Below are 10,037 nucleotides of genomic sequence, written 5' to 3'. Positions count from 1 at the left end.
CCCTCAGGCGCGCGCGGGCCTGTGGTGCGCGCTCCCGGCCTGCATCGGCTCTGCGAGAGGCAGGAAGCGCCGTCCCCCAGCGCGTGTCTGGGCGCTGCCCGCAGGGTGGCATTTCGCGTCTCACACACACCCACACGCACGGTGGGACTCTTCACGTCTCACACGGTTTACACACACACACGCACGTTGGAACTCTTCACATCTTGTGGTTTCCACACATGCAGTGTTGGGACTCGCGCACGCACACCCACACGTTGGGACTCTTCATGTCTCTCAGTTTTCACACACACACACAGTGTTGGGACTACAGGGCTCACACTGTCTCTGTCTCTCTCTCACATGCACCCTCACATGTTGGGACCATTCACCTCACAGTGATGTTCACCTACACTGTCACACTCCAACTCTCTTAAAAACACACACATTAGGACTCTTCGCATCTCAGTTTTCTCTCACGTACACGCACAATGTTGGAAGTCTTCATGTTTCACAGTTTACACACATACGTGTTGGGACTCGCTCTACATCTCACACAGGGTTTTCAGTGTCTCCCCCACACGCACGCACGTGTTCACACAACCTTCTCATTCCCCACCCCTCTGGCACAGATGTAGTGTAAGAAGAGCCCACGCTATCACATGACCATTCATCCTCAACAGCAAAACTGACTACCCCCTTGCAGGGTTTTTTACCCCTCATGATGTTACCCGGGAGTGTCAGCACCCAAAGTTGAAAACCAACTGCCTGGCTCTGGCAGCAGCACTTCTAGGCAGGCAGTGCTGAGGGAGTGCATTGACTTGATGGCTCATAATTGACCGGATCCCTTCTAAACTTCACTCCAGGGCTGTTACGGGCTGCTGTTCTTTGCAATGGTCTTGATGTTTGGCCAGTCAACCTAGCATTTGTTCCGCCTGCTGCTGTCTGTTCACTGCTTCTAAGCTCCTATTTTGCAGACCTACAGATTGATTTCAACTCATTCCAATGAAGTTATATGTGGTTTTGCTTAGCACATTAGTAAAGCTTCTAGATTATTTTTAACTGGGAAAAAAGGTCTTGCTATGTGTGATGAGGCACATCACCATCTGCACCGCCCTTTGTGAACTTCTAGATCCATGGGGGATGGGCTCTCCCTTAAACTCCGAGTGCGCCCTCTCCTCAAAAACCCCCCAATATCTGGTCTATTTCAAGACAGAACTATTTGAATGAACACATTATTTCACTGCATTTCTAATAGGTTTTAATAGAGACTGGAAAACATCTCTGTTAATAATGCCTCATCATTTTTTCTCTATGTACTTTCTTCTCCTTCACTCAATAGAAGTTGCGTATACTTAATTATTCAATATTTACTATGGATGTTTGGTATGATTTCTGTACTCCCAAGTTACAGTGGAATTCACCATTCAACCTAACAGATTCAGAGTACCTTTAGGCCAGGGGGGGAAAGTATTTGCTATTAATTTGAAATAATTACATCCCATTTTTACATGGACTAACGATGAATGGACAAATTAGCAGACAAAAAAGCAATTACAGAAAAGTTGTGTAAATATTTATAAAACACTACCATCCTGACTATAAGATGACCCCTTAATAATTAGATTCTATGTATGGAAAACAGAAATTTGTTATAATTTTCCAGGTATAGAATCTAATTACTGGGGGGGTTGCTTAGAATTTCTCCCTCTCCCACTACTACATCAGAGATAATAAATCTGGGGAGTTAAATGGCACCTTTTCCCTCTGCACCACCAACTTCTCCCTACAGCTCCTTCCCCCTCTTACAGTCAGACCCTTCTCTCCCTGAACACATAGAAGTGAGGAACAAATTTGAAAGGCTCATGATTCATCGTATGGCTCACTGAGCTGAGCTCCAGCAGAGTCAACAGTATTTCAAGCAATGGTGGCCGCACAGCTCAGCACTGGTCAGTCTGTGCATGTACTCCAGACATCCTCCCTTCCCCCCACCACACACAAAAGGATTAAAGTGCTAATTAGCCCCCCTTCCTCCCTCCCCCCCGGCTCATGGTGTTCTTGTCACAAGTCCTGAAATCCCCCAAAATGTATATATGGAGATGAGACACTGGACAACCTGGTCCAGCTCCACATCAAGGAACGGGAAGACAGGGGAGTTAGGGCACAATACTCTTATGCAAGAGGCTGAGAAAGAAGGGGACACAGGGATTCTTGGTGAAATACTTGGGCCCCTGTATGGTGATGTCTGCCAGACATTTACAACTGGCAAACAAACAGGAATCACTGGAAATAGGAAAGAAAGACACAGCTCAGCTGAAAGAGGAAGAGGAAGGCAAAATGTATTCAATGTAGTGGCTCACCATGACTTGAAAGAGAGAGTTGATGCTGGATGAGAGTTGGTCCCATACATCTTACTCAGGTAGACTGCACTAATCTATCTTTGTGGTCAGTTTCCATTTGTGTTTGCCCTATATATGGGCTGTGTGTTTTATACTTATGCTCAATGTTGGCTGTATTTAAGCAACTTTATAGTCGGTTTCCATTCTTGTGGACATGCTACTTTTGGCAGCAGTTTAATAACAATGTATTTAATGAGGTTTCTTTGTGTACAACTGTGAAATGACGGATGACATTTTCCTTTACTGACTGGAGAAAAAACCCTGTCTTTCATTTGAGTACATACAGTCTTCAATATATTTCTGTCTGTTTTATATGTGGTTTATAGGGATATGAAACATACTACAGCACTTGCTACTGAACACAATTCTGACTTATCAGAGTAGTCCCACTGATTTCACTACAACTTTGTTGAAAGTAAGAAATAACTCAAATGATCCAAACAGTGACAAATAGCAATAGGAGTTATAAAAAAAGGTCTTGCCTACTTACCTCTCAGTAAATTTTGCTTAATATAGAATGCATTGATAATTTCCAAGATCTACTATTTTTATGTTCAGGTAACAGTGTTAAGGTGAGTTGTGCCCTAAATTTTACCTTATTTTTATATCTTGTGTGTTAGCGAAGCTGCATTAATGCTGATTTATCAAATAATAATTAACCAGTCCTCCTGTGATGTCCGTAAAATAAAGTAAATGGGATCAACTCTGTTTTCAGCTACACTGAAAAATCTAGAGTATGTTTATTTACTTCAAATTCACAGTGGAATACCAGAAAGCAGAATCCAGTCTAACACTCGCATCTCAAGCACTCACCAGCCACAGTGAAGTAATAAACTATTATGCAGTATATGCATTAAAAGACCAAAATTTACAATAAGGAAACTGTTTTCAATGTCATAGTTATCATGTATTATAACAAAGAACAGTGGGTAGAAATGTTTTGACTACACTCTTTTAAGTAAAGCAAGCTATCAGGCAACAAATACAGTACAGGTGTACTTAGTTTAAGCCCTTTTTCATGACATTAATTAATTAGCCCAAGAAAGAAAATAAACCATTTTATACAGTGTTCTGTTCTAAAAAACTGCAGTATTGTCACATGAAGACTTCAGCTGCTGATACAGTATTAAGGAAATATCTTCAAACTCCAATCTCAATTAATTAGACCAACCTTTCACAATCTCTTACACATCCAATTTTCAGTTACTTCAGCTTGTAAACCCTTATGAACCTTACAAGATCTTTGAGACCAGGAGTGTTATTCTTTTGTGTTTTTTGTATTTGGAGCTCATTGGCTTTGAATAATATTAGGCATTTCCAAACTCAGTTTTCAAGACTAAATTGAAGACCTGGGTTTTTTAATTTGTGATGTAGTCGATTTGTTATTTTACTTATATTATAAAATATGGTGACTGATTAACGAACAGACTCTTAAAAAGATACTTAAATTGCCTAAAGACGTAGATAGATGCTGAAAGTACCTTTTACAATTTTGATCCTTATAGCATTTATAGGACTGAACTATGCAAATGTAACTCCGATTAACTTTAAAATCAATAGTTTTGTAAAAAGACTGCATAAACAGTCTATAAATGTGAAAGACATAATATAATAGATAATATCATAAAATACATGCCAGGCCAGAATGAACGTCTAAGCGTGCTTTAGTCTGGCCGAGGTAAATAAGCACATCTCTTATTTTGACCAAAACCCTGTATACTTGCCATAAACAAAAGATAAGGTGGATATTTTTGTTCTAAAAAGCTCTAATGAAAAACAAACATTTTTCCTGATTCTGAAATCATCTTCCTAAATAACCCGTTCTTCTCACTCCCCTATCCCTTGCTGACTGCATTGGAGGCTTTGGACTTTTTACCCACCCCTGCTACTTCCATCTCCCATTTTCTATTCATTCTCCTCTTCCCAGCAACACGCTTCATTTCCCCGCACCCCTCCCTCCCCTTAGCTGTTATAACAGTTTCAGGGATGTCTGTTTTGAGCAATGAACTTATTTTTCTTTTGTGTTTGTCACCTTCAGTATGAATTAGAAAATCCATTTTGAAACAGTAGATGATTGTGTCTAGGAAGCTGAAGCAGAGCCATCAACAGCTTTGTGACTTATTGCTGGAAGAGGGCTTTATTTTTAACAGCTTTGCCAAATGACAGGGGTTAGAACATAGGACATCCATATAAAGTGTGAGAAACTGCATTTAAAGATGACATGTTGCCTAAGAAAAAGGGGGCTAAAACAGATACCACTAGAGAAGGTAGAGCTGGAAGGGCTTTGCCAACCCATAGGGACATGGACAAATAGGCAAGGACTCCCAAACGTGATGACAAATCTGAAGGCAGAATTCATTCAAAGAGCTGTTGTTTTGCATTGATCTGAAACTTTCCTATGCTTCCTAACAGTAAAGTATTATATTTCAAAACTTCCTCTGCAAACCCTGTGTTCATTACTTTACCTGTCATACATCTTCAAGAGAGTTACTATAAAACAGAGCACCCACAGAGAAAAAGAGTACTGAGGAAGCATATATAAGCAGAATGGAGAAGTTTTAAAATCTCAACACTGGCCTTGAAGCCTGGCATAGTTGCAGTGACAGCTGTCTCATGCCATTTCTCATCTGTAGATACATTCGCACCATTTTGCCTCCGATTTTGATATCAGGTTCTTTCTCTCAACACTCAATGACTTCAGCCTTGACCTCACCCTCTTCCCTTAGTTTCTTTGCTTCAGCTTAATCTTGAATCTATTCCAAACTTGCCAAACAGTCAGTCACTTTACCTTTGACTTCTCCGACACCAAGATGTCACCCCACAGTCTTTCCTACATATTCTAGGCAAAATTGTACTCCTAGAAATTATACGTCATCAAAAAAACAGCATTAGGTTTCTTTACTCTTGGAAGTTGGTTAAGACTAAGGTAGGAAAACCTATAATTTCCCGATTAACTCTTACTGCAGAATAAAAATTGTCCACATACAGATTGCCTTGTTCCTGTTTAATTCAATCTACTTTTAAAGCAAATTATGGTGAATCTGAACAAGGCTCTCCTATTCCAGATGGAAACCAGCTATGCATTTACAAAGAAACAGCAATTCCTAAGGAACTCTATATGTAGGCAAGCCTTTAAGAATAATAAACTAGAAGAAAACATAATAAATATCTGGGTATATTTTAGACTAATACCTAGAAGCTAGGACGTATACGTCTTCATAAAAATAAGAACACTACTTAACACATTTTCCAGTTTGTTGCTAAGAAACTACTGCTTCATACTTTTATTGTCATTTGCAGAAGAATTTCTGGTTGTTCCCTTGCCGCTTATGTCAACTGATTATAAATAACCAAAACATATCATTTAAATTATCACCTGTATAGCTGGCCTACCGTTTTTGTTCTACCGTATCGTCTGATACATTTTTTCTTAACCTCTTTTCTCTTATATTGTATTTTTGCAATATCACTCAAAATACCTAACATTTTCTTCTTGTTTTTACACACTATAATATTTCTAAGGATTTTTATTTACTTGTTGCCTCTCTAGAGATCCATTACCAGACCCTAATCAAGCCCTATGTAAACTGTAATTCTGCCTAGTGCTTTAAAAATCACCTGGAGAGGAGGAAATGGATGCACTGTCTTTGTTTACCAATTAAAAATATAGAGAACAACAGAAGATTACATTTGATGGAAGTAATTTTACTAAAGAAATACCATACATATCAGTTACTGTGTTACCTGTTGTTACAGGAGGTCTCCCCTAGTGCTCTTGTTGAAATCAATGGCAAAAGTCTCAGTGGTACACTATTAGGCCTACACAGAAGCAAATTGACAGTATAACCCTTAAGTATAAGAATATAGTGCTGGAAGGCATCTCCTAGACAGCATCAGATCCCCTCTTCTGTAATGACAAATAAGTGTCTTTTCTAACATTGAACAAGCTCCATCTTAAAGCTTTACTTTCTGGCTGTTCCAGAACCTCATTGCTCTGACAGTTAAAAACCTGATTTCTAGCCTAAATTTATTCATGGCCAGTAAACCGCCATTTGCTTTTGTGCCAAGAACAAGTAGTTCTTTTCCTCTCTACTGCTACCCTTCCTGGTATATCTATAGAGAGCATTCATAGCCTTTCTAAGCCTTAATTTCTCTAGGCTAAATGAGCGAAACACTTTTAGTTCCCTCCCATATGATTGGTTCTCCTTTCCCCAGATCATCCTAGCAGCCCTTCTCTGCATCTGTTACACAATTGCTTCATCTTTCCTGAATATGGGTGACCAGGATTGAGCACAGAATTCCAGATGAGGTTTTCCCTGTGCGGCATACAATGACATTCATGACGGAAGTTGTCTCCACTGGAAATATTGCTCCTGATATAGTCTGGCGTGATTGTTGCCCTTTTTAGGACTTTTTATAATCTTTATCTGGCTCATAATGACTCTGTGGTTCAATTAATGTACCTGTCTTTCTCCTCTAGACCCATTTAAAACTAATGAACTCCTAACTTATAGCAAAAAAGGACTGTTACTTATCACCAAGTGCATAAGCCTGCCCTTTGTACTATTTAATTTCGTCCCATTTCTATTATTCCAGTTCTCATGTTCATTCAGGTCTTTCTGTTTGATATCCTGACCTTCCTCTGTTTTGACAATGCCTCCCAACTTTGTCAACATAAATTTCATCCTATTTCTAATGGAATCATTAACAAAAATATCAAATAAGGCTGTTCCCAAAATTAACCCTTGAGGAATTGTAATAGTAACTTCCTTCAAGCACAATACTTCCCCTTGAGCCAGTTCCTTACTCACCTCAACATTCTTGTAGTAATCCTCCATCTTCTCCAGCTTAATGATTCTCCATGTATCACTGTCAGACTGATATGCCTCCAGTTGTTTGCATCACTCCATCACCTTAAATATAGGTACTGCATTAATTATTCTCAATCATATAGTACCACTTCTGACTTGATATGTTGTTTTTTTTAAATACCTGCTACAGGATCTACAATTTTGTGCACCGGTCCTCTAACATTCTTGAACGGTAATTAGCCAGAACCTGTGATTTTACATTTATTAACTATAGGAGGATGAGATTTTAATTTTTCTAACAATGTGAGCTGTATCCCAAAAGGCTTGAGAGAGTTAAGAAAAAAATTCCAAAGTTAAAATAAAGAACAAAAGCAGGAAGAGAGATTATAAGAGATATAGGTAAAGGTAAAAAGGTATGTTTTCAGTTTAGGTTTAATAATAGATGGCATTAATGAAGTGGAGGAAAGAAGCTCCAGATGGAAGAGGCCACAGAGGAAAGGGTTCTTACACCAGTACAGCGTGGACAAGATAGAAAGAAGATTCCACTTAAAAATTCTCACTCAATTAACTGCCCAGCTCTTAGCATTATTCCTATCTTACGGCTATTTATGGTTGAGCTGAAATGTTCTCATTACTGAAGTCAATGACAAAGAGTCCATTGACTTTAATGGACCCAGGATTTTAGCCTTAGGCAGGAAGGCCTAATTTGCCATTCCAAGGAAACAAACAAAAAGTACAGCATCTACAGCATGCAGAGCACCAGAGGCTTGAACACTCCAAGGGCCAGCAGCTTGACCAGGCTCTTTTGCTCTGGAAGACTGAAACAGATCAGAACATTTTGAAAAAATTAATACAAAGAGATTTAATTTTGTACAATGTGATTTACTCACACCCTGTAGTTCAGTTTAAAGTAAGTGGACAGAGAACTACCTGACAAAAGACAAACAAGATACATGGAGCAATGTGGACACGGGTTCTAATGAACTAAAATCTGTTTTGGTTGATTCCTGTGCAAATAACACGGCATACAAGTTATTTTAAGATTTGTTCCCACAGCAGCTAATGATAATTTTGCCATCAATTCCAATAACAACACGACAGAGAGGCTAAAATTTGGGTGTCAAAAAATGTCTCAGGTTTGGCCTACTATAAGAGAAATCTTATACATTATGCAGATCTCCCAAATATTAAAGGTATATGCATATGTATATAATTACCATTATATTTAATTTCCTATTATATATAGCATACCACACAAGTTTGCATGTGCTAACATAATTTATGGATATGCATATGTACAAATGGCACAATTTATAACTACTACTATTACATGTCACTGTCCTCACTTCAAAACTGTAATTGAATGGCTAGTGATTTACAGAAATCTTGAGTACATACCTGTTTTGTATATCATCTGTATTTTGACTGACAGCCAGTTTTCAATCTCAGTACTGCTGTTGAGTTTACAGCATGTATAATAGCTGAGTTTTAAATAGGACACTAATGTGCACTTGTTATAGAAGACAGCTTGACACAACGCATTTGATGCAGTGCTACTTTGAAGTTATGAATTCTTTCCCCTAACTCAGGAAGACTGATGCCATTTCTAAAACTAAGCAGATACATATTTTTTTCTTGACTGTGTAAGCAATTCAGAACATTAATACTGCTTCTTGTATAGGGTCAAAACAAAAGCTTGTCACCCCTATAGAATCAATACACTATACTGGGCTTAAACATTCAATAATGACAAGCAGACAATATTCAAATGAAAAAGACAGGTTACATTTCATGGAGAACTGTTTATAATTTCCAAGTCTCTGATCAAGAAAGGGTACTGCTTCCCAGCAACAGATTTTTAAAGAAACTGTACGTGATAAAAACACCTTTCTTCTTCATGCTTGTAAAATATAGGAAAGTATAATCCAAGGCCCATGTCTGAGGATTTATCATCCTATTCATTGTAACCCCTCCTTTTTGGGCAGTGCCACACTCTTTGAACTCTAAATCCCTATGTAGCAGGCCCACACTGGTCAATCAGTGCGTAAGGTCCACTGTTAATTGGATCGGCCTGCCTCTGGGCTTCCCCAGCCTATTCCCAACGTTCATCTCACCTGCTGTGACTTGGTCTTAACCTAAAGATCTTAAGATTTTGGAGGTTGCCAACAAGACCAGGGTTGCCCACTGCCAGGTGCCCAGTGCAGTAAGTGGTCTCCTAAACTTGCATGCTACCTTCCACCCAAAAGGGGTGTGGGGGAGTCATCCTAGTCCAGACCACCCTCTCTCTCTGAGCCTCAAGGGTATTAATCGTGACCTCCTCCCTCCCCCTTAGCCAATGCCCTTGCCTCATGGGTGTTGTCTGACATCATATTTAAGAGGCTTCTCACCTCACTAATGATAAATCTGCAACATGTGCAAACACCTGTTGGGGTTTCAGCCATTCCCAGCTCCCCCTCTTTTTCTTTAGCTTGGCTGTATCTGCTGCAGGCCCACTCTGCCAGGACCCAGCTCAGGAGCTCCAGCCCTCCCCATTTCCATCCTCTCTCCAGTGTCAACCCTGCCTGGGGCAGGGGTTCTATCCTGGTTGTGCCTCACTGGCTCCCCACTGTGGCCCCAAGCTCCCCTTGTAGCCACGCTCTAGGGCTGTGCAAGGCTTTGGATCCGGAGAAGCTTTGGATGCTTTGGGGTCTGAAGCAGCATGTCTGGGTCAAAGCACTGGCCTCACTAGGCTTCCCAAAGCGGTTCAGAGCTTCCAAAGTGCTTTGGAGCCGCCTCAGAGATCCAGCCATAGGGAATAATGGGGAAACAATAAAATAGCTATAACTTTGTTTTTTTGTCCAATTTGGATGAA

At 39.8% G+C, this 10,037-nt stretch overlaps 1 protein-coding gene across 1 annotated transcript in view; it reads right to left on the bottom strand.

Moving 5' to 3' along the window:
- The window catches only part of PPP4R4 (protein phosphatase 4 regulatory subunit 4), a 133,163-nt gene extending 125,950 nt beyond the window's left edge, over window positions 1-7,213 (bottom strand). Inside the window, exon 1 of the mRNA XM_019551148.1 lies at window positions 6,907-7,213. Coding sequence (XP_019406693.1) covers window positions 6,907-7,213 — 307 coding nt within the window. The remainder of the gene's footprint in view (window positions 1-6,906) is intronic.
- Window positions 7,214-10,037: the final 2,824 nt, after the last annotated feature.

This window comes from Crocodylus porosus, unplaced genomic scaffold (assembly GCF_001723895.1).
Source record: "Crocodylus porosus isolate Cpor-Errol unplaced genomic scaffold, CroPor_comp1, whole genome shotgun sequence".
Taxonomy (NCBI): Eukaryota; Metazoa; Chordata; order Crocodylia; family Crocodylidae; genus Crocodylus; species Crocodylus porosus.
Note: the sequence above shows the minus strand (reverse complement) of the source record. Positions and strands in the feature narration are given on the sequence as shown.